Source organism: Vipera ursinii (genome assembly GCF_947247035.1).
Source record: "Vipera ursinii genome assembly, chromosome: 1".
NCBI lineage: Eukaryota > Metazoa > Chordata > Lepidosauria > Squamata > Viperidae > Vipera > Vipera ursinii.
The window spans coordinates 230,202,177-230,227,216 of NC_139512.1; the positions used below are offsets into that span (position 1 = coordinate 230,202,177).

Here is a 25,040-nt window from a genome sequence, read left to right on the forward strand (position 1 = left end):
CCTCAATAAGAAAAAGGCAAAAAATTACAGGTTCAATTCAAATCATATCATGAACTAAGAAGGATAAATAGGTTGCAAGGACATTAATAAGACCTTTCCCAACCCACCGACTTTCTTTTTTCTGGATTTTAACAACACAACCAAGTTCTTACACATTCAAAGATTTATAACAACTACAACATGCAGATATTAAATATTTTTAAAAATTGTCTTCCAACAAACCTCATGTAATTTGGCTAATCTAAAGTGAAGAAGAAACGGGTGACATGATAGCACCATTCCAGTATTTAAGGGGCTGCCACAAAGAAGAGGGGGTCAAACTATTCTCCAAAACACCAGAGGGCAGGACAAGAAACAATGATTGGAAACTGAACAAAGAGAGAAGCAACCTGGAATTAAGGAGAAACTTCCTGACAGTGAGGAGAATTAATCAGTGGAACAGCTTGCCACCAGAAATCGTAGGTGCTCCATCACTAGAGATTTTTAAGAAGAGGCTAGACAGTTACTTGTCTGAAATGATATAGGTTCTCCTGCTTGAGCAGGGGGCTGGACTAGAAGACCTCCAAGGTCCCTTTCAGCTCTATTCTATTCTAATTTGTCTCAATGTCCTGTATATATTATATACTCCTGTATATAATACATCTTTAGTAGATAGTCTGGTACCAAGCATTATAGAAACATAGATATGTAGAAAACTGATGTCAGAAAAAGACTTAGTGGTCCATTCAAGTCTGTTCTTTGAGTTTAAGAGTTATGCATTTGAAACAAACTTTACAGCAGTCTTAGTGCCAGAAAACAGAATATACATATAATAGTGTTTCAGATATATATAAAACATACATATTTAAATATAAAGTAAGCATAAAATAAAATAAAATGACATTACTATCATTCATTGTTATTTAGAAATAATACAATAAGTGGTGATTGGCAGGAACTATTGCTCAATTGAAGGTGGGACAAATATGGCAAATTAATGGGAGCCCAATAGAGCAGATACATATTTATTAATATCTAGGGGTACAATTCAAAGCTTATCTTGGGAAACATATTTGTCTTACTGGGCTAGGGTTGTGTAATGTAGCTCCTCTGCTGTTTTGAAATATATTCCTTAGAGTACATTTTATTTCATAAACTTACAAGACATTTCTTGCTAACATTACTTATGGTGTTCAGATTTATAGTTTCACAAAGTTTAACACTCTAGAACACTCTGCCGGCCCGTGGGCCAGATGCATCATCAAGAAACCATGCCCGTTCCATTGCTGGCAATGGAGAAAAAGCTCTGATATGTTGCACGATGTCATGTGATGTTGCAAGTCTGCTCTAGAAGATGTTCAAGTTTGTAGGAGCTAGCTTTGCAATTCTGGGATGGATCAAGAATGCTAGCTTATAACTAGAGATCAGCTTGGCCCCTCTAGGAATCAGAGCCTAATACTATCCCATTAATTTCTGGTTAAAATTATTTTTTACCACCCCACCCCACCCTACCCCACTATAGGTGCAATTCCACTCATTTTCAGAGACCATTTTAAAATCCACTTGGCTAATAAGAGCTAATGGCAAATGTTACTCTCCAGGTCCCTTTAGAAGAATCTTTGCCCATTAGGTTTTGAAAATGCTAGTAGTCCTCTTAATTATAGTATCTGGGACACTAAGCAGACATGTCGCTAGAAGGCAAAATCAGAAAATGATGTCTCACTTATTTTGGCCATGTCATGCAGGGAAATTCACTGGAGAAAGCAATTATGTTGGGAAGAGTTAGGTGTAAAAGGAAACCAGACCATCAAAGCTGACACCAGCCAGAGCATAGAAAAACTCAAAGAAGTAGTGCAAGATTAGAAGATGTGGAGAGATGTGGCCCATAGAATCTCCACAAATCGGACATGACTGAATAGATAATATCATCATTATCATCATCGTCGTCATCATCATTTGGGACACTTATTTGCAAACCAGCATAAATTTAGAGTCCAATCCCATTATCCATGGATTTTTCTTCAAGTGGTATCTGCCTTCATTCTGTCTTTCCTCCATTGTAATTCTAAAATGTTGCCAGGGTCTTCAACCTGGCCACGTTGGACCCATTATCCTCTGCAGTGGGGTATTATAAAAATGTCTCCCTTCTTAAGCTTTTATGCCTGTATGGAAACAGCTTTGTGGAGTCCCTGTGCCACACATTCCTATTCTGCTCTGTTTACAAGGAATTGTTGGATGTCATTCATCTTTTCCATTTTAAAGAAATTCCCAGGCAGTGAATATGATGATAATCTGTTGCTTCATCTGTATGACCAGGACTCTGTTCTATCTATTCATAGTGTCTGATTCACTGTCTTTATTTGACTATACTCCTAAATATACTGGTTAGCAGTCAAAGTTCATTGTAGTTTGTCAAAATTATTCTTCCAATTCAGTTGAGTGTCTTCAGAATATTTATCAAAATAATGATAAATTCAGACAAATGAGGTTAATATCTATATACATTTTGGAATAATAAATTGTCCAAAAGATCCAAGCATGTATATTTTTTATGGTTGTGATTATAATTTTCAAATTAAACAAAGCACTACATTCAGCTGATTAATTGAACTGCAGAATTTGCCCAATACAGGATCCATATCTTTTTCTCCCAGCCAATATACAATTACAGCTAATTTTGCATTGCAGCTCAAATGAACAAAAGTATTAGCTAATTTGCATTTTGCATGTTTAGTTAATTTAAAAGCCCACTTATGTAAATAATAGTGAATTGAAACACAGCATACAGTATATGAGCAGATTAATTCATTTAGTTGAAAAATACATTTTTTCATTTAGCCTCTCTTTATCAAGCACTACTCAAAAAGGCACACAAGGAAGAACTTATAAAATATCTCGATGGACCACCACAATTATCCTCTTTAGAGACCCCCCCCCGAAAAAACTGGAGGCAGCATCAGTGATGGCAAATATCCCATTTCCTACCTTAGCAATAAAACATCCCCAGTCTACCTTTCATGTTTAAACTATTTTGGTATCCACCGAAAACTACAAAAAATATACCTTTCTATAGAGTGAAAAGATTACTTTTATACTACCTCAACTTTGGGGTACGAATGTTGCAAATTCAACAATAATTTCTTACTCTGCTCTGCAGAGGTAGCTGAGGTAGATACAGTTAATTGCCATCTGGGACCAAGAACCACAGAGATGACCTTGGAGAACTGGAGAGTAGTAGTGGCAGTTAGCAAAATATGAACTCATCTCGGGAAGGAAAGAAGATGTTGAAAAACTTTAGGGATATTTGGTAAAGTGCAGGTTGTATCAAAGAAAGCATCATGTGATGTATGTACAGGTAGTCCTCAACTTACAACAGTTCGTTTAGTGACTGTTTTGAAGTTAGAACGGCACAGAGAAAAGTGACTTATGACTGTTTTTCACACTTAGGACTGTTGCAGCATCCCCGCGGTCACGTGATCAAAACTCAGACGTTTAGCAACTGGTTCACATTTATAAAGGTTGTGTTGTCTCAAGGTCATGCGATCAGCTTTTGCGACCTTCTGTCAAGCAAAGTCAGTGGGGAAGCCAGATTCATTTAACAACTGTGTTACTAACTTAACAACAGGAGTCATTCACTTAACAGCTTTGGGAAGAAAGGCCGTAAAATGGTAAAAAATTCACTTAACAAATGTCTCACTGAGCAGCAGAGGTTTTGGGCTAATTGAGGCCATAAGTCAAGGACAACCTGCACTGGTATTAGAATTTTCTCTGAGCTGTATCCCTGTAGGGACACCTGATCAATGTGTACAGCTTTTCTTTGCTAAACATGCATGCCTTTGTAATAGAATCCTTCTACTTGTAAACAGCAAGCATTCTTGCAGCCGATCAATGACCCTGGGTCAACTGCTCATTGGAAACAGATAACAAGCCCCAGACCACACTGTTTATACTATTTCTGCCTGGTGGCTCACAGGTTATTGTAGCTGTGCATTGAGCTAAAATTTTGAAATGGAGAAACGGAGAAAGATATTACTGTAGCTCTCCAAGTGAGTCTGCAGCAAGGTCCCCACTTTCAAATTCACATAGGCAAGCCAAAGGAAAAGGCATTGCCAGGTATACCAACAGACAAACTTTTAACCCATTTTTCCCATATCAAATATCAGTCTGCCCCATAAACTATTTCTGACCCATTCATTGTCTCTATTGTGCTAATTTCTCTCCCATGTGTCTCTTCTCCTATAAATCTCCGGAGGAGGAATTTGCTGTGCAGGTTGCTCTGCTGCATACTACCCTTTCTTGCTTGCTTAAAAGCCAGACTCAAGTGTGAAGGAATCGATTATATTTATTCATCCCTATTCTCAGTCCTTCCTTTGTAGCCTCCTTCTGATGAAAAGACTGATCTTGATTGATTTGTGGAACCTAGTAAAGGGAGGGGATGGAACAATGCCATCAGGCTTTCAAGATTCACCACTAAACCAAACTGGCTGTCTTATCAGTTCTGTAGAGTTCCAGCATTTCTTGTGGGGTCTGTTTCTTGAACTGGTCTACCTCAAAAGGTGGACATCAAGCCTTCCTTCTGTCTCTTATCTCAGCTACTTTCCCTTGCTCAAATCTGAACATTTTGATTCTTCAATTCTAGATATTTTCTTAATCTATGCTAGGGGCTCTTAACTTGGAGTCCATGGATCCCTCGGGGGTCCGCAGATAGATTGCAGGGTGTCTGTGAATTTCAAGGGAGAAAAAAATAATAATATAATTTTATTTTCACAACCTCTAACTGAAAATTAGCCTGTCTTGGTATTGAGTTAATGGGCTAATAAGGAAATGCATAAATTTCTATGTCATATATCTTTTAATATTTTATGTCTGAGTATAATTGATTCCTTTGCAATGCAGTCTATATCTATGTGTTTTGTTTTATTATCATTATTTTATTTTATTATTATTATTATTATATTATTATGCATTTAAACACATTTTGGATGAGAAGGAGTCCATCGCTTTCGCCAGATACTCGAAGGGGTCCATAGCCCCAAAAGGTTAATACAGGTAGTCCTTGATTAATGACCACAATTGAGCCTAAAGTTTATGTTGCTAAGTGAAACATTTGTTAAGTGAGTTTGCCCCATTTTACAACTTCTCTTGCCACCATTGTTAAGTGAATCATTGTCATTGTTAAGTTAGTAACATGTTTGTTAAATGAATCTGGCTTCCCCATGGGCTTTGCTTGTCAGAAGATCACAAAAGCTGATCACGTGATCCCGGGACACTGCAACTGTCATAAATATGAATCAGTTGCCAAACTTCTGAATTTTGATCATGTGACCATGGGGATGCTGCAACGGTTGTAAGTGTGAAAAACGGTCATAAGTCACTCTTTTCAGTGCCGCTGTAACTTTGAATGGTCACTAAATGAACTGTGGTAAGTCGAGGACTACCTGTAATTCCTAATTTTGCTGCAATGGCTAAACCAACAGATAGGAGAGTGATGTGACTCTGCACAGCTCTGCTGTTCATATAGTCAGTGGAGGACTAAAGAAACAGCCTAATAAGGCATTAACAAGCAGTTCTCTAATCATGCACTTTTGATTGTTATTCTTTTACCATAGTACATTCAGAATTCAGGAAACAAATGACAGATCGGAATCAATGCACCTTTCTTTCTCTTTTTTTACTCATTGAAATTTATTGCTAGAGTTGATAAAAAAAGAAAAAGAAAAATGGAGAGTGTAATCTAGACTAATAATAGGCTATATGCCATCTGTCAATAATCAGCAGGATAAATTACACTAGAAATAAATGGTGTGTTTGCTATTTTGGTTTGATTACTGCTGCAGAACAAATATTTTTGTAAAAAAATATAAGATCATACAGGGGGAGCAATTTTTCTTTATCTAAAAAAATACAAAACCTCTACCTCCTCGTTCTTTACTATACAAATCTGCACAGTGGAATTTTTATTTATTTATCTGTAACCTTTATTATTTTTGCAAATAACTCAAAGCATATCCAACCATCCTTCCTCCTCCTGTTTACCTCTCAATAACCCTGTTATGTGGGGTGGGTTGAGAGACAGCAAAAGTGGCCCAAGGTCATCCAACTGGCTTTCATGGCTAAGTCAGGACTAGAACTCACAGTCTCCTGCTTTTTTACCTTGGTGCTTTGTTACCCTGGTGCCTTAACCAGGTCAAACTGGCTCTGGTATATGCATTAAGTTGGATACTATAGGTTCTGTCTAGATCAGGGGTGTCAAACTGCTGGCCTGTGGACCAGATGCATCATAGCGAAACTGCACCCACCCACCCCATTGCCGGCAATGGCAAAAAAAGTCACGATACGTCGCGACACGTCATGTGACGTTGCAAGTTTGACACCCCGGGCGCCCCGGCTTTGTGGAATCAGCTGCCGGTGGAGCTCCGGATGGCACCGGATCTCCGCTCCTTCCGGCGCGGGTTAAAGACCCACCTATTTGAACAAGCTGGCCTGGCCTGATGGGGAGTTAATTTGGGTTTTAAATATTGCTATATTTTATTGTTTTATCGTGGGCATTAATTTAATTCTATTTTAACTTTTGTAGTTTTGTATTTTTATCATATGCCCTGTTCACCGCCCTGAGTCCCTTGGGAGAAGGGCGGTATAAAAATTTAATAAAACAAAACAAAAACAAACCCCTGGTCTACATGATGTAAGCAAATGAAGAATTGAACCCTGGCTGGATTCTTCTATGTCATTTTTGGGCTAGACCTGACCCATCATTCTTTCAACAGTTGCCAGTTACAAAACAATAACTATTTTGCCACTCTTAAGGGGAAAAATATGGACAGTATACTTTATGCCAATCAAAGGTGAATTTGTCCTTGGGGATTAAGAAGATGCTGGTCCCATTTTGTTCTAGGTATATTCCATTGATTTAATGTTGCTTCAGTTAGAATTCAGACATATATGAAATGTTCAGATCAATCAAAACTCTGCCAACCAACATTCCCATTATTGTAATTCTGGCTGCCAAAGTTAGAGGATTGGAAATCTTAGGTCCCTGAAAGGTTTAAAAACTCCAGTCCCAAACAACTAAAATTACAAAAAACCACATCATAACACTCCGCATTAAAATGGCAAAATTTCACACTGCTGATCAAGGGGTAAATGGCTTAGCAGACATCTTTCACCTAACACATTCTGCATTCATGACAAATGGGACTGATGACTCCTCCAGTTTATTGGAAATTAAAGGAACTCTGCATGAAAGGACGTCTGCTATTCTTACAAAATGGTGCGAATGAAGCTGATGCTAAGATACCCCATGGATTTGAATCAGGTTGGATGCTGGCTTTTAGGAGATTAGTTTGGTCATCCATTTATCTACTTTTGACTTTCAGGTTCTGTAAGTTTTGTAAGCCAGGGCTTTTCAACCTTTTCACCCATTGTACCACTTTTAGGATATGGCAACATCTGAGTACCACCAGTCGCATAGCAAGGTGTCAAAAACTTGATGACAAAAAAGGGAAAAAGTGATGAAGTACAGGTAGTCCTCGACTTACAACAGTTTGCTTAGTGACTGTTCAAAGTTACGATGGCACTGAAATAAGTCCCCCAAGCCACAGCCGAGCAAGACACTTGCCTGCCTGCCCGGCAGTGCTCTTCCTCCTGTCCGAGGTTTTCATTGTTGTGAGCATTTCTGTTGAGGATTAGCAGCAGGGGTTGGGTGGGGGGGTGTTTGGTTTTTATTTCCCTCCCCATCTGCTGGGTGATTGCAGCAGGTTTTGGTCACTTCACATGACCCTGGACACTGTGGCCGTCATAAATATGAATTAGTTGCCAAGCATCTGAATGTAAATCACAAGACCCTAGAGATGCTGCAACATTCCAACTGATCGGCACTTCAGGGATCAGCAGAAGCACTGCGATCAGTACCGAGCTCCAGCTGGAGCCCGGCACCGATCCTGGTGCTTCCACTGAGCCCTGATAGCCCTGCAGCTCCAGCCATCTCTCGCTCAGGCTTGTGCGGTGCTGCCACTGGTTCAGCTCATTCCCTTCCTCCGCTACCACTTTTCTAGGATGGTCGCGTACCACCTGCCAGGTGCCAATGTACCACAAGTGGTACCCGTACCACTGGTTGAAAAGCCCTGTTGTGAGCCACCTGAGTCACCTATGTGTGACCTGGATAGCTATATAAATTTGTTTAATAAATAAGAAAATAAATCTGAGGTAGAAGCTTTTGTTCATCAGCTGTTGCCTGATCCTTTAAATGAGTTGTTACAAATATGAAATTTGAGATAGTCTTCATGCAAAATAAACCCACTGTTCCCTGTGTTCATTCTCATCCAACATGTTTTCTCCAAAACCCAGTTTGAAAAAAAAAATCACCCATTTAACTCAAAACAACCAAGAGGAGCAAAAACATTTCAATTCTTGATGAAGCATTTAGAGCATGATATCACTTTATAACAATAACTATAACCATTTATCAAGAAAATACAATATATCATATATTATGTAGTTATTACAATACCTTTGGATATTGTTTGACAGGAATCAGTACTCTTTCTGACAGCTTTATATTTTTATTGCTGATGACATCAAGATATTTTTTCTCTTCATCCTCCTTTTTCTCATCAGAACTCTGGAACTTTTCAATTTCTGGAAAGAGTGAACAGAAACGGACCTATAGTTACATTGCTGTTATTAGCAATAGCAATAGCAATAGCACTTAGACTTATATACTGCTTCACAATGCTTTACAGCCCTCTCTAAGCAGTTTTACAGAGTCAGCCTATTGCCCCCAACAATCTGGGTCCTCATTTTACCTACCTTAGCCAGTGAGACTCGAACTGCCAAACTGCTGGCAGCCAGCAGTCAGCAGAAGTAGCCTGCAGTACTGCATTCTAACCACTACACCACCATAACTCATATTACTGAATACAGCTTTCCTTCCTTCCTTCCTTCCTTCCTTCCTTCCTTCCTTCCTTCCTTCCTTCCTTCCTTCCTTCCTTCCTTCCTTCCTTCCTTCTCACATTACTCAAGAAAGACTCTGAGGTAATACATACATATACATACAAACAAACAAATACACATACAAACATAAATGTATATATATTTGCACACCTGTCATTTTAGTAGAATCAAGAATTATTTTAGTAGAATCAAGAATAGCTTATTTTGAATGTGTAATTACCACCAGAGTTGTTTTTCTAAAAACTGAAAAATAAGGAAAATGGGTCCACACTGGGAGTCTTGTTACAAGGTTAAAAACTGGCTCTTTACAAACTACTTTCTTTCAAAACCTGCTTTGAAATATATTTGGTAATATATACTCTGAATTGAGATCTGAGCTGCAAAAAACTGAAATGTGGAATTGCTGAGTTCTAATTTGCAAATGATTCTGGAAATCTGGATCAAACTGGTTGCGAGGAGTAACTAGAAGAGCCACATTTCTCAAGCACCCGGTACCTCAGCAGAGCTATCATTCTTTTCTTTTTCATACTTCTTCTTTACCAAGAAGCCTATGGCTGCCTCAACATGAGTGCTGGAATTAACAGCATTTAGTCCAGGGCACGCTGGCTAAGGAATTCTGGAAGTCCACAAGTCATAAAAGGGCCACGTTTGAAGAACCCTGAATTAGGGACTCCAGGGCTGTAGGAAAGACTGGGAAATCCCAATTCACATGATGGAAGAAATCAATGGGAAACAAGAAAATCAGTATATATAAATCAGATCAACCTGGAAGCAGCATAACATTATCTATACATTTGTGTTATTTAATATCTAACAGACATTTGTTTCCCAAGAACATTGAATACCAGAATAACAGAGTTGGAAGAGACATAGTCTAGTCCAATCCCCTGCTCAAGCAAGAGACCTTATACCGTTCCGGACAAATGACTGTCCAATCTCTTCTTAAAAACTGCCAGTGATGCACAACGTCTGAAGGCAAGAGTTGAAGAGGACCTAAGAGACCATCAGGTCTAACTTCCTAAAGACTGCAAGATTCACTGCACCATCTGTCTGCTGGAAAACCTCCAGCTAAGAGGAAAAAATATCAATCCATGCAGTCATCTATTTCACAGACTTACAATACTGAGAAATGGTGTCTTCTAAAATGGTAACTCTTTTTGTCTTTTTAGTCAGAAACCAGTCATCTGTCATGCAATAGCTTCCTGGTAGCATCTTTAAGAGGTGGTGGGGAAGGTCAAGCACCCAAAGGTAATAAAGAATGGGAGATGTATATGATCTCTAACCACGGTCTGTATTGAAGGTTTTGCATGCTTTTCCTGTAATTTAATGTTTTCAACACTGGATCAATAAGATGAAATAGAGGGGGCCCTCCTAGGAAAACAAATGCGGTTTATTTATGAGGAGAAGATGTAAGCGGACGAGGCTTTGATTCCACTTGTGGAGCTCTATGAAGAGAACTGAAAATTGTCAGGGGATTCCCCATCTGAGGAAAGGAAATACTACTCATTATCAATGGGACCTTCAATTATCATTTACCTTGTTTCAGGCCTTAGCACTGGTATTGGGAAGTAAGCAACCACTAACTCTGTGTAAAGCTTTGCTCTGAAGCTGTAAATGAATGGCCCCCTCAGATCAATGCAGGAGGGAAACAAGGCAAGCAAAGCAGAGGTCTCATTTCGGGAGAAACCTGAGCAGAGCAGAACAGAGATGACAGAAGAAGAGGGAGAGAGGAACCTTCTTCCACAATAATGGCTGAAGTGCTTCCCAGCAGGGTTGTTTTGGCATACACTATATGAGACTGCTTGCTGGATGCAGCATAGGGTGGCAGCCAGAGTAGCAGGCTGAAAAGATTTGGTTGCTTTAGAAAATGTTTATAGTAAACCACACCCAAGAAACTGGAACTGTTGTGGAGGGCCAAACCAATAGGACTGTGAAGATGCGTGAGCATGCATGCATGCATGCACAATAGATAGTCCTCGACTTATAACTATTCATTTAGTGACCATTTGAAGTTACAACAGCACTGAAGAAAGTGACTTATGACTGTTTTTCACACTTATGACCGTTGCAGCCTCCCCATGGTCACATGATCAAAATTCGGACTCTTGGCAACTGGTTCATATTTATGACGATCGCAGTGTCCTGGGATCAAGCGATAAACCTTTTGCAACCTTCTGACTAGCAAAGGTAACAACCATGTTACTAACAACTGCAGTTTTTTTTTGTTTTTTTTTTTAATTCCATTTATATCCCGCCCTTCTCCGAAGACTCAGGGCGGCTTTACAAACTTAGCAGTAGCCTTCATTCTATGTATATGCCTGCTTATTAGGGCTTTCACACACCCCCAAGCGGCATTATTACAAAGTCAGCTTAATTGCCCCCAACAATCTGGGTCCTCATTTTACCTACCTCGGAAGGATGGAAGGCTGAGTCAACCTTGAGCCTGGTGGGATGCGAACCTGCACTAATTGCAGGCAGCTGGTGTTACTTAAGGAGGCATTAGCCCACTGCTCCACCAAGGCAGTGATTCACTTAACAACTATGGCCAGAAAGGCGTAGCAAAACTCCCTTAACAACTATCTCACTTAGCAATGAAAATTTTGGGCTCGGTTGCGGTCATAAGTCGAGGACTACTTGTATAGATAGCAAGCCAGCCAGGAATTTCCTTCATACATAATGAAGGTTGTCTGGACCGGATAGTTTACAAGGGTCAAAGGCACCTAACTGAGACCTCCCTCATATTTCAGTTCTTTCAGTCTGGATGGCTCAAAGGAATCCCAAACTGCCTTTCCTTGAAGCACTTCAGTCAGTTCTGACCCCAATCAGGGGGCCTCCTCAGTTTAGCAAAGCAAATTGTGTTGCCTCCATAGCATGAAACAATTTGCTGCTTGAAATCTGTGTTGAGTTGTGTAACCTCATAACAACGTGGTAGCCATGGGCCAAGTTCAATGAGTCGAGAACCAAGAGGCACTAAATGGCTTCCAACCCTTTTCCTTCTTGACTTTCTTTGTGGTCAGCTAAGAAAACTGAAGGGAAACTCTTGGTTTGGCATTTGCTTGAATAAAGGTTGGTTCTCTGCATTGGGACCATGCAAGCTCATCTTCAAACAAAACTGAGTACACCTCTCCTTTAGATCTCCCAGCTGCCCTTCAACTGGGTGGAACAAGAAAGGACAACAGAAACAGCTCATTTGTAACCCATTTTGGAGACCACTGAATATGTTTATATATGTTTATATGTTTAGCGAATGACTGAAGGATAATAAGCATACAACATGACATTAGCTTATTTCTCTTCTATCTCGTTTTTAAAAAGCCATTCTACAGTATTTAAAGATAAATTAAAAGATGCATTAAAATGTCCAACAGAATCTGTAGATGCAATCAAATCACAATAGTTGTTGTAATTTTTTTTTATTCATCTCAGTTTTTAGCTTCAAAGGCTATGGTAACAGCTTGCAAATATGACGCTGGGACTCTACATGGAAATGTGCTGGTCTTACTTCTGTCTTAAACTTGGCCCTCCTCAAGGAGTAAAACTGTCTGCCCCTCAGGGGCCTTGTGAACTTTCTTTATCTCAGCCCTAGCTGCTGAATTTGCATAGGGAGGTAAGGTAAAGGTAAAGGTTCCCCCGCACATGCATGCTAGTCGTTTCCGACTCTAGGGGCCGGTGCTCATCTCCGTTTCAAAGCCGAAGAGCCAGCGCTTGTCCGAGGATGTCTCCGTGGTCATGTGGCCGGCATGACTAGACACCAAAGGTGCACGGAACGCTGTTACCTTCCCACCGGAGTGGTCCCTATTTTTCTACTTGCATTTTTACATGCTTTTGAACTGCTAGGTGGGCAGAAGCTGGGATGAGTAACAGGCGCTCACTCTGTTACGCGGCACTCGGGATTCGACCTGCCAAACTGCCGACCTTCTGATCGATAAGCTCAGCGTCCTAACCCACTGAGCCACCATGTCCCTGCATAGGGAGAGGGATGGCATAAAAATTAAGTAAGTAAGCAAGTGTCCAGATGATACAATTTCACTTTTAAGCTATTCCCTGCAGAACTGAATGAACCCCCAGCAGGGAACTTTCTGGAACAGCTGAAAAGCCACTTTAAAAGAAGTCATAAGAAGGTTACATAGAACAATGGAAATTTAATGCATGCCTCTGTGTATAGATAAGTGAGAAATTCTTCCTCCCTACTTTGCTGAGTTCTTGGAAATTCTGGGAGAGCTTTTCATCTACAGTATCTCTAAGGGATGGCTTCTAGAAACTTTCAGAGTTTGACTTGTATCCTGTTCACTTACAAATACAACTTGGTTGTTCCCACAGCAGGAGCAAGCTGACACATCGAGGCTTCTAATGTTGAAGCCGTACTCATCTCTGCAAAGCAAGAGCTCAGGTTATGATGGTAATTGAGATCCAAGTCACTGTTACTGAGCAATGTGGTCATAAAGCTCAGAATCACATGAGTGCATCAGTTAGCAATGATAGTCCCAATTGTGAGAAATTGTGTCACATGAGGTCAGTGGTGGGATTCAGCCAGTTTGCACCAGTTCGGCAGAACTGGTAGCTAATTTTTTGTTGCCCAGGCCCAGAATGGACTTCCGGAATTGGCATCCACACAGAGAAACAGTTGTTCACATATTTGAATCCCACCACTGCATGAGCTACTTGAGGGACAGACTGCACATCATTGTCAGCCATTCAGTCATGTCCAACCCTCAGCCACTCTATGGATCAGCACTCTCCACGGTCCTCTGTCTCACACTGTCTCCTTCATATCCTTGATGATAATTAAATGAGGAATGTGCAGGCTATCTGTCAAGGACCTCATGTAACCACAGCTTCTGACTTCCTTTTGGCTTCCCCACTGACTTTGCTTGTGAGACGTCAGCAGGGAATATTGGAAATCACAGACAAATGACCATAGCTTGCTGCAATGTCATAATTGCAAACCAGATGCCCAGATTGTAATCATAGGCTGCACTGCTACTATGACAGCTGGAATGTGAGGACTGATCTTAAGTCCCTCTCATTCAGTTCTGTTGCATGTTTGAGCAATTACTGAACGAGTGGTTGTAACCTAAGGATCACCTGTACACATATACACACACATGCACAAGGTGTCTTCGAGAAAAGTTGTCTGGGGTCTGGCAGAGTCTACTATGCTAGCAAATAATTTTGTATATATGTTGAATGCAAAGATGGGTGGAACCAGAGAAGAAATGAAGCATCAAGGACCATCATCACTGTTCCCCCTTTCTTAAACGCCTTAGCAAGTTTGATCATATTTTTAGGGAAAGGAAGTATTTCTTCTTTTTAAAGAATTACTTAATGGTTGCCGTGCCAAGACATTGACGTTAATTATACTCCACTTCACTAAACCTGACATTTGTTAGAAAACTCATGTCACAAATATCATTTTTTTCATTAAAAATAATCACTCCTATCAGAAATATACTTTGCTACATTTTGAGGCATGTCAAAACGTATCAAATAACACATTCCCTTCCCAACATCCTCTTCAATCTACCATAAAATAGAATGAACTTTCTCAGACTGTCGACAGTTAGTTCTCTGTCAGAATAGCAATGCTAATAATTACATTGTTGCTCTCTGGGCAGTATTTATAATAATAATTTAGTTATGAAGAAAAAGGGTATTATTGAAATATTATATATAATATTATAATATAATATAATAAATTATATACCTGTGTTTTCCCCAAAATAAGACTGGGTCTTATACTAATTTTTGCTCCAAAAGATGCGTTAGGGCAGGGTTGTCAAACTGCTGGCCTCTGGGCCAGACACGCCCACCCCAATGCCGGCAATGGCAAAACGTCTTGCGATGTCACGAGTTTGACATGTCTGCATTAGGGCTTACTTTCTGGTTAGTGCTTATATTCAGGGAAATATGGTACTAAATGTGTCCATCAGGCTGACAATCTTAACTGGGGCTCATTTTGGGGTGGGGCTTATATTACAAACCTCCTGAAAAATCATGCTAGGGCTTATTTCCTGGCTGGCTTTTATTTTGGGGAAAACACGGTATATAATTTATTGAGTATTCATTATTGATGATGCAACTTCATCCTCAAACTGAATTTGTGAATTATATAGCCTTGATCTTACATAATCAGCTAATAAACTATGTTCGTAATAATGCATATTTTGAAATAGATAGTGGGCAGAATAGGTACAATATAGTATTTATTTATTTGTTTATTTATATCCTGTTTTATTATAGTGACTGTGCATCTTTATCTTGATGTTCCCAATGAAGTACATTATGCGAATGTGAATCTTTTCAACTTCTTTATTAGGGGAGTAATTAAGCTGGTTTACCTTGTCTCCACTAAGGTAACTAGATCTTCTGTGAAATGGATAATGACTCTCTCCTGTTGTCTGTGTTGAGAGAAAATTTAATGGCCAGTCTGATCTCATTCTCTATGTGGAATGGATGGGGGAACCATTGCTCTCTTCCTTATCCTTTCCTCCAATATTAAAAATCATGCTTGAGCATAGCTAGTTCTCCTTCAAAACTACCCTGAGAATTTCAAAGACTGCATGATTCCAAGCTTGAAGTCACAGATCCAGATAGCCAGGAGAAACCTCCATGGTATATTTTCACTGCCTTCATAAGGCTACCCAATGCAATGAAAATCAGAGATAGTTGTTTAATCCTTAGCTTCCTTGCAAATTGTTCCATTAATCACATGTCTGGAAATGCAGGTCTATAATTATTTAAGGTAGCTGCACTAAAGTTGCAACATGATCTACTCAGTAATATAAGGCTTCTGTGTAAATACTTATTTACCTTTACATGCATAGGGATAGATATGGGCACTAAATTGTGACAATTGAAACTTCATCCCAGAAAAACCTACTTCATCCACGATTTCAGTCAGTTTAAGTGCTTATATAGCAACAGGTGATTATACTTCTTTGTCTCCAGGGAGAAAGCTACTTAAATTATCTTGACAGACTTGAACATTGGGCGCTATGTAACAAAATGAATTCAGTGACGAAAAAAGTAAGGTTCTACATTTAGGCAAGAAAAGCCAAATGCATAGCTACAGCATAGATGGTACATTGCTCAATAGTAGTAACTGTGAGAGGGGTCTCAGAGGCCTAGTGGACAATCACTTAAATATGAGCCAGCAGTGTGCTGCAGCTGCCAAAAAAAAAGCCAATACAGTGCTAGAAAGAGTACAGAGAAGAGCAACAAAGATGATTGGGGAACTGGAGGTTAAAACATAAAGAACGTTAGCTGGAATTGGGTATGTCTAGTTTAATGAGATGGGCATGCCAGACCATCTTATTTGTCTCTTGAGAAATCTATATGCAGGCCAAGAAGCAACAGTGAGAACTGGACACGGAACCACTGATTGGTTCAAAATTGGGAAAGGAGTCCGGCAAGGCTGTATACTGTCGCCTTGCCTATTTAACTTATATGCAGAGCACATCATGAGGAAGGCAGGGCTAGATGAATCAAAAGTTGGAATTAAGATTGCCGGAAGAAACATCAACAACCTAAGATATGCAGATGATACCACTCTAATGGCAGAAAGTGAAGAAGAACTAAAGAGCCTCTTGTTGCGGGTGAAGAAGGAGAGTGCAAAACTTGGGTTGAAACTAAACATTAAGAAAACCAAGATCATGGCATCCGGGCCTCTCAATTCCTTGCAAATAGATGGGGAAGAAATGGAGGTAGTGACAGATTTTATTTTCCTGGGCTCCAAGATCACTGCAAGTGGGGACTGTAGCCAAGAAATTAAAAGACGCTTGCTCCTTGGGAGGAAAGCCATGGCAAATCTAGACAGCACACTAAAAAGCAGAGACATCACCCTGTCAACAAAAGTGCGTATAGTCAAGGCTATGGTCTTCCCAGTTGCAATGTGTGGCAGTGAAAGCTGGACCATAAGAAAGGCTGAGCGCCAAAGAATTGAAGCCTTTGAACTATGGTGCTGGAGAAGACTCCTGCGAGTTCCTTGGACTGCAAGGCGATCAAACTGGTCAGTCCTAGAGGAGATCAACCCTGACTGCTCTTTAGAAGGCCAGATCCTGAAGCTAAAACTAAAATACTTTGGCCACCTAATGAGAAGGAAGGACTCACTGGAGAAGAGCCTCATGCTGGGAAAAGTTGAGGGCAATAGAAGAAGGGGACGACAGAGAATGAGGTGGCTGGATGGAGTCACTGAAGCAGTAGGCATGAGCTTAAATGGACTCCAGAAGATGGTAGAGGACAGGAAGGCCTGGAGGAACATTGTTCATAGGGTCGCGATGGGTCAGACACGACTTCGCAACTAACAACAACAAGTTTAATGAAGAGAAGGACGAGGGGTGACACAAAGAAGAGAGAGTCAAGCTATTGTCCAAAGCACCTGAAGGCAGTACAAGAAGCAATGGATGGAAACTAACCAAAGAGAAAGAGAAGGAACCTAGAACTAAGAAGAAATTTCCTGACAGTTAGAACAATTAATCAGTGGAACAACCTGCCTCCAGAAGCTGTGAATGCTCCAACACTGGAAGTTTTTAAGAAGAGACTGGACAACCATTTGTCTGAAATGGTATAGGGTTTCCTGCCTGTGCAGGGGGTTGGACTAGAAGACCTCTAAAGTCCCTTCCAAATAATAATAATAATAATAATAATAATAATAATAATAATAATAATAATAATAATAATAATAATAATAATAATAATAATCTATTACACAAGAAACCTATAGGAAGAAAATCCTTATACAGATACATGGAACTTTGTCCCTAAATACTTTACTAATGATCTGAAATTCTGAGGCTAATCATGGGATGTAAAGTTTGGTTGGAAATGAAAGGCCTCTGATTCTACTGTTAGAATATCTGAAGACTATCTGGTTATTCTCTAACAAGTAGACATGCAATGTACATTAGTAAGGATGATATAATATATATAATCCCTCTCAATAACATCTCTGTTCACTGGTTTATTTACCTATTGGAGCAGTGCATGCTTTGAAAGTCTTTGGGTTGAAATGCTTTTGTAGAGAGTCACAGAGATGACTCTCTACAGAGAGGCTAGAAAAGAAGACCGTTGGAAGAACATGGGCTAAGCCCAGGAACCAGAGAAAGCCATAAAAAGAGACTTGGACTATTATTATTATTATTATTATTATTATTATTATTATTATTATTATTATTATTATTATTATTATTATTACTATTATTATTATTACTATTATTATTATTATTATTATTATTACTATTACTATTATTATTATTACTATTACTATTATTATTATTATTATTATTATTACTATTACTATATTATTATTATTACTATTATTATTATTATTAATTATTATTATTATTATTATTATTATTATTATTATTATTATTATTATTATTATTATTATTATTATTATTATTATTATTATTATTACAGTATGTAAGGAAGGCTTTCAAGATTCTGGTACTGCAGCCTATACAAGTAAAGCATAAATGCAATCAAACATCATCTGCTTCCTGATGTCATCACCCTTGAGGGATGGACAGCTTTAGACCTTCCACAAACAAAATTTGTAATGGTACGTCAGAAAGATCTTGCTGAGACAACGGTTGTATAAGAGGCTGTTCAGCCTTGCAGAAGGAACGTGGGGATGGCAAACATCTCAGAGAGAACCCTGCCTAGTTTCTTGGGCTGAAAGGCTGCATGGGAGAAATATACTTTCATACTTGCAAGATTCTGTTAATGCAATCTTACCGTCAGTGAGGCCTAATTCTTCTGGGTTGCTTCTGGCCAGGATCACCTTGAAAGGCTGGCAGAAGCAAAAGTGTAATATCTCTCAGCTATTTGTTAATGCAGTCCAACTTTTTTAGGTCTCTCTGAAAAGAGTTGTCACTGCCTGATCTTCTCATTAAAGTTAATGCGACCCCTTCCTTTTCAAAGCCTCCATGGAAACCGGGAAGAAGTCAAGCTGCTTTAATGAATAGCAGAGAAGTTCTACACTTGCATGAGGTCCAAAGCATTTTTTTCCAAATCCTTTTGGAATTGTGCACATCTTTAATATGTTATAGTGCAAATGAATTCTTTATACTGTGACACAGTAACTTTTTCATTTACAAAAGCAACCAGGAGCATGAGACACAAGATATTCAAATCCAAACCAAAAGGTTAACAATGCTGGAAATTGATGAGAAGGAATTTTATGTTTGTCACAGTGTTTTTTTTTAAAAACCACAATTACAGGAATCAGGTCATCCCATTTGACTATGGTAATATAAGGTCGTAAAATGGGGCAGAATTTCATTTAACAACCGTCTTGCTTCTCAATGGAAATTTGGGGCTCAGTTGTGGTCATAAGTCGAGGACTATCTGTACATGAAATTAGCTATAAAGATAAATCTAATTAACTATATTATAGAAAACATGAATCTAAAGAAACACTATTCCCTGCTGAAGGTAGGACTTACATGCTACCATTCTCATGGTGTCCTGGTTCATAAACCAACACATAGTTTCATTTAGGAGCCCAAGTAACAGTAGAAAAAAAATGTATCATGGATGGGGAAAAAAATCACAAAATTAAGTTCAGATGATGAAAACACTACTATGAATGGCGGAGGAGGAGGTTTCATTCAGTTACATTTGAACATAAGCTTACAGAATTCACACTTTTTGCATATTTGATGGGCAACCCCAAAATGATGTGATATTTTGATAGGCATATTTTCTGAATTTCACAATGCAATTTTCCAGTTTAAGAATGTGCACAAAAAAAGAGAATGCACGCTTAGAAAATGAATATAATAGCAAAAATAAATATACAAAAAAAAAAACCATTGAAGGAAGAAAAGTCATTTTCAGAAATTCATACATAAGGAGAAATGGACTAAAATGTGTTATATTCTCCAACTGATGCCAAAATTGGATGAAATACGTTTTGACTCAAATAATGAGAAACTAAGACAAATCAAAATGACAGATAGAAATGGAGAGAAACTGATATGAAAGTGCCTTGGAGCAGGTAGTTGATACAGAAATAGGACTGAATAAAATTAAGAATAGAAAAAAAGAAAGAAACTTAAACTGACAGGTAGGAGTATCCTTGCAATCTAAACCCTTCTGTATTCCGTTTGTATAACCAAACCATGGTAGAGCCTTGTAAAACATGTGGACAGTTCAAAACGGTAGTCTACACAATATATCTGGTAATAGCATGGCAGTATAGGTAGAATAATTTAGTAAGTTGCATGTTATATACCATCAACATGCATTATATACTATTTTTACTCAATGGAGTGGAGAATTGAAACATTGTGTTTGAGGAACAAACATGGAAGCAAATGATCAAGACAAGTGTATTCTTAAACCAAATTAGCTTCCTAAATAGAAATAAGAAGCCAGTAAAACTGCAAAACTAAAATTGCCATTCTAGGCTGCAAAAGTAGATGACAGCAAAGAGACAAAAATAATCATTTTCTCATCTCCCATCTATTAAACGTATAAATATGCAGTGCAGAAAAAGTGAATATATCTGAGGATGATTAAAGTTAGGGTGCAAATAGATTAGGGGACCTCCATTCCAGTCTCCCCTTAACTGAAGTTACCATCACTAACCTTCTAATTATACGAAGTTCCTCTTTCTTTTCCATTTCTTTCTGCCATTTAGATTATTCAACACACTATTCTTCACACCTTCAAGAACAATTATGATAAGAAATTTGGATATCATCTTGCTTGGTACGTATGCTTTTTATCTTATGCTTTTAAATCTGTTGGCTTAAGTTAATAATAAAGCTTAAAAGAGAGGGATCTTGGAGTCCTAGTGGACAATCACTTCAATATGAGCCAGCAGTGTGCTGCAGCTGCCAAAAAAGCCAACACAGTGCTAGGCTGCATTAACAGAGAGAGAGAATCAAGATCACATGAAGTGTTAATACCACTTTACAATGCCTTGGTAAGGCCACACTTGGAATACTGCATCCAGTTTTGGTCACCACAATGTAAAAAAGATGTTGAGACTCTAGAAAGAGTACAGAGTAGAGCAACAAAGATGATCAGGGGACTGGAGGCTAAAACATATAAGGAACAGTTGCTGGAATTGAGTATGTGTAGTTTAATGAAGAGAAGGACGAGGGATAACACAAAGAAGAGGGGGTCAAGCTATTCCCCAAAGCACCTGAAGGCAGGACAAGAAGTAACAGATGGAAAGTAACCAAAGAGAGAAGCAACTAGAACTAAGGAGAAATTTTCTGACAGTTAGAACAATTAATCAAATTGAATGAGCAGCTTTCAAGCAGCAGCCATGTGATGGCAAGTAATAGTAATATAAAGTCAAAGTAATATAAAAGAAGAGCCATATCAGTACTTTGCAGGCTGGCTCCTGTTGAAAGAAAAATCTTTATCAGGGTTCAGCCCAAGCTGGGAATAAACAAAATGGAGACTGCTTTAGAAAGAAGGTTGTAGTTTATTGGAGAGGAGAGCCAGACAGAAAGATGGCTCTGGAAAAACTGACCACATGTAGCAGGAGTAGTTGGTTTTTATACCTTCTGATGCTCTTGAGGTTGTTTCCTGTTCGTGTTTGAGGCTTTGTATTTCCTGTGACATGTACTTTGACCTGAGTCTGAGTGTGTCCTTTTGGTATTGGTGGGTTAATCCTATTATGCCCCAAAGGTCATATCCTGCTTCCCTGGGGCTGTGGCTGATGATTGTTGGATTTTTGGTGTGAGGGATTGTTGATTCTAGGTTTCTTTCTTTCTAATCCCAGCTTCCTGACTCCAATCTTTCTGACAAGATTATCACATCTGCATTTCTGCAGACCTGGTTCTGTTTGGGGAAAAGAGACTTTGTGTGTGTGAGTGTGTGTGTGTGTGTGTGTGTGTGTGTGTGTGTGTTGGTTTCTGCCTTTAAAATCCTTTGGGGAAATATATTGTGCCTTTTTAATATTTCCCAAAATATTCCTTTCTCTGGATTCTTCCCACACTCCCTTCATAAATTTTGAACAACAGCTAGAATTGTTTGTCTCCCTTTCCTTTTCCCATCACAGGCTGAAGTCCATACTGTATGTTCAATGATGGTAGTAGAACTTCCTTCCAGGTGAGTGGACATGGAATTGCACCAAGAGAGAAAGTAATGCTTCAATATCATCCCTGTCCTAAATTTAACATTTTAATAAATACTACCTGTTCAAATGACTAAATATATGAAACTTGTTTCTATGTGCTGCTTTTTCTGCTTTGTTAATGTCATTACTTTAGTAATGTTCCTTATCCTTAGAATCAGCTTTTAAACAGAAGGTCTCCACGGTTATTTAATTTCTTTTCTCATGGCAAAAAACTTTCTATCAAAATAGGTTTCATAACATTAAGACTATGAACTTTGAAATAACAAATGTTTGCTTGTAAAGAAAAAAAGCAAAAACAAAACTCTAATGTTAGTCAGCTGAAATATGGGACATTTTTTCATCATTATTGAAGGAAAAATATTGCCTCATTTTTTTCAGCAGGATGTACAGTTTCCTTGGCATTCTGGTATAATACATCTGAATCTCCCCGTTTGGAGTTTTAAACCTTGCTTAGAATATAACAGCTGATCAAATGCCCTTTAGATTCATCGATCTGGACATTTAAAGGACAAAACATATCCCTGACACCAGAAAGGATTATAAATGCTCTGGGTTCTTTATAACTACCTCTCCTGCAGCTTTGCAAAAAGCAAACAGTTCGACAATGTGAAATTTCAAATCAGAATCTGTTCAACTAGGTGTGCTAACGAAGACTTTGTCTCCATATTCTGCCTGCTAAGTGAGATGAAACTATCAGTAAAATAACAATCTTGGTTGGCTCAAAAGACTATATAAGTATAAATTAAATTGTTATGCATGCAGGCACCTGCATAGCAACAGCCACCAGGGGGCGTTGGCCTGAACGGTTTTGGCGGGAAACCCAGTTTTGGTGGGAAACCTAGGGCCAACCCCATTGGCTGTCCGTTTACCTGGCTAGGTATTTAAGGAGGCCAGGTAACCCTCATTCCCCAGTTCACTACTCCCCTTTCAATAAAGAGCTGAGCTCACACACCGGCTGGTGTCTCTTCCTTGCGTCGGACCCACTACACAATATAAATAATGTAAAGGTTTGAGGAAATCCAAAGATCATACAGTTAACTCCCTCCCTGGTGCCAAAAAAAATCTACTACTATAGTTCTTTAGATACTTAAACAGGTAGTCCTAAATTTACAAACATTTGTTTAATGACCATTCGATATTATGAAGGTGCTGAAAAAAGTTATAGATAACTAGTCCTTGCACGTTACAGCCATCACTGGGTTCCCACAGTCACATGATCGAAATTTGGGGACTTGGCAACTGGCATGTATTTCCATTGATCACAGCATCTGGGAGTCACATGATTGCCATTTGGAACCTTCCCAGGGGTTTCTGACAAGTAAAGTCGATGGGGGAAGCTGGATTCACATAATGACTGTGTGATTCACTCAACAACTGCAGTGATTTGCTTAACAACCATGGCAAAAAGGTTGTAAAATTAGGTGCGATTCACTTGACAGCCACATTGTTTAGCAACGGAATCCCAGTCCCAATTGTGGTTGTATGTCAAGGACCACCGATAAAGTTATTTTCAAATTGCTATTTTATTCTCATTTGGGGCATAAATATAGAGTATGAAAGCCTCAGTTCCTACAGTTTTGTCATGAGGAGCACCTATCCAAAGCACAAGAGGGTAATCTCTTCTTTGATGGAGAAACCTTTGACAGCCAGAGCTGGTCACTGATCTTTGCAGCGATGTCTCTGCCCATAGAAACACTCACAGGGATGTCTAACCCACCTGAAGCCCTCAATCAGTGCTGTGCAAAATTTCTGAACAAGACTCACTTTGCAAAATTCAGATTGAAGTAACCTGCCTCAGACTGCTGCCCAGAATCACTTATGTGAGATGAGCAGCCATATAAATCATATAAATAAAATAAATTACATTCCAAACTATGGATTAATCCATAGATGCAAAGGTTGCTTAATAACACAGGCACAGCAATATCCTTTTTTCACCTCTTTTTCTGAATATATTAGGTTTGGATTGGGGAATGGTAAATCATCACATATTTTGCTGGGCTATTTGTTTTTAGTTGATTCAATATATACAGAAATTCATATCTTACTAATCAGGAAGAGATTTTTAGGGAAGGGCTCTAACTGCCTCCCTTTCATTCCTCTAACTGCCTTTTATCTGGTTGCACATCTGCCACTGCAAATCTCAGCAGCTGGTCAAAGGAACATATGTCACTGGTTACTCCTTCTAAGAATGTTCATTACAGGAAAATAATGTCCTACAAAATCTTTATTGATTCAAACCACTGTCAATTTTCTTGATAAACACTGGAACTACTCCTCTGGGTTTACGGAAGGTCAAAGGTTCATTCCTTATTAGGACAATTTTCAGAAGGGGAGTACTTTGCTGCTACTTCAATCTCTGTTTTTCTTCTTTCCAAGATGTTACCTTTAATTTTGTTCAAAGTTTGTTTTCCTGTTTTAAAAAAAAGAATTTTCAGTTTTTCAAAATTATTTGAATACTTCCATATCAGCCTGAGCACAATGTAAAGAAGACATTGTTGATAACGCAGTATTTATTTATTATTTCAATTTTTAGGCTGCCTGATTTACAGATTAAAAATTAAAGGAGAACAAGAAATATCAAGAGTTCAACAAAAAAGAACAATGACCTTCTTTTTCTAGAAACAAAATACCTTATAATTTTAGAAGGCTGAGCTAAGATAATCAATTACTAATCAATCAGTAAATAAATAAGGATGGTGATGGATAGAGCACTTTGAAATTAAGCTCCCTTATCCCTTTTATTTTATTTGCAATGTTTTCATACTTTTCATATCATGGGCCAGTAAACCTTACCCTACAGCCTTTTTAACTTTTTATTTTTTGGCTCACGTTAAGCCATTTCAGCAGTCCTTCTGGCAACGTACTTGTAACCGCTGGTTTTGATATATAGATTGAATTTGCCTTCACTCTCTTCATAATTTTGGGCACCAGAAAATATTTATCCATAGCTCGGTTCTCGGCTGTGGAGGCCTTCTGGAAAGGCCTCTGACTGCGAAATGCAGGCTGG

At 38.8% G+C, this 25,040-nt stretch overlaps 1 protein-coding gene across 1 annotated transcript in view; it reads right to left on the minus strand.

Annotated features, from left to right (window-relative positions):
* KHDRBS2 (KH RNA binding domain containing, signal transduction associated 2) overlaps positions 1–25,040 on the minus strand; it is a gene marked incomplete at both ends in the record, with an annotated part of 414,972 nt that overhangs the window by 315,188 nt on the left and 74,744 nt on the right. The window contains one exon of the mRNA XM_083351280.1: positions 8,489–8,616. Within this exon, the coding sequence (XP_083207406.1) occupies positions 8,489–8,616 (128 nt within the window). The remainder of the gene's footprint in view (positions 1–8,488; positions 8,617–25,040) is intronic.